Raw genomic sequence first — 227 nt, forward strand, 5'->3', positions numbered from 1 at the left:
TGCTCTGGACCATGGACTCATTGAGGGCACCTCAGGTGTGAAAATGTCCAGCAGTAACCGGGAGTTAGTGATTGACTTTGTTTCCTACAAGCTCTCGCAGAAGGGATACAGCTGGAGTCAGCTGGAGGAGGAGGATGAGAACAGGACTGACTTTGCAGGGGAGGAGGCTGAGATGGACGGCGTCCTCAACGGGAGCCCCTCCTGGCACCCGCCCGCCAGCCAGGTAG

At 57.7% G+C, this 227-nt stretch overlaps 1 protein-coding gene across 1 annotated transcript in view; it reads left to right on the top strand.

Annotated features, from left to right (window-relative positions):
- Positions 1 to 43: 43 nt before the first annotated feature.
- Positions 44 to 227, top strand: part of BCL2L1 (BCL2-like 1) — a gene marked incomplete at its 3' end in the record, with an annotated part of 542 nt that continues 358 nt past the window's right edge. The window contains exon 1 of the mRNA XM_010083188.1: positions 44 to 223. Within this exon, the coding sequence (XP_010081490.1) occupies positions 44 to 223 (180 nt within the window). The remainder of the gene's footprint in view (positions 224 to 227) is intronic.

This window comes from Pterocles gutturalis, unplaced genomic scaffold (assembly GCF_000699245.1).
Source record: "Pterocles gutturalis isolate BGI_N339 unplaced genomic scaffold, ASM69924v1 scaffold24250, whole genome shotgun sequence".
Taxonomy (NCBI): Eukaryota; Metazoa; Chordata; class Aves; order Pterocliformes; family Pteroclidae; genus Pterocles; species Pterocles gutturalis.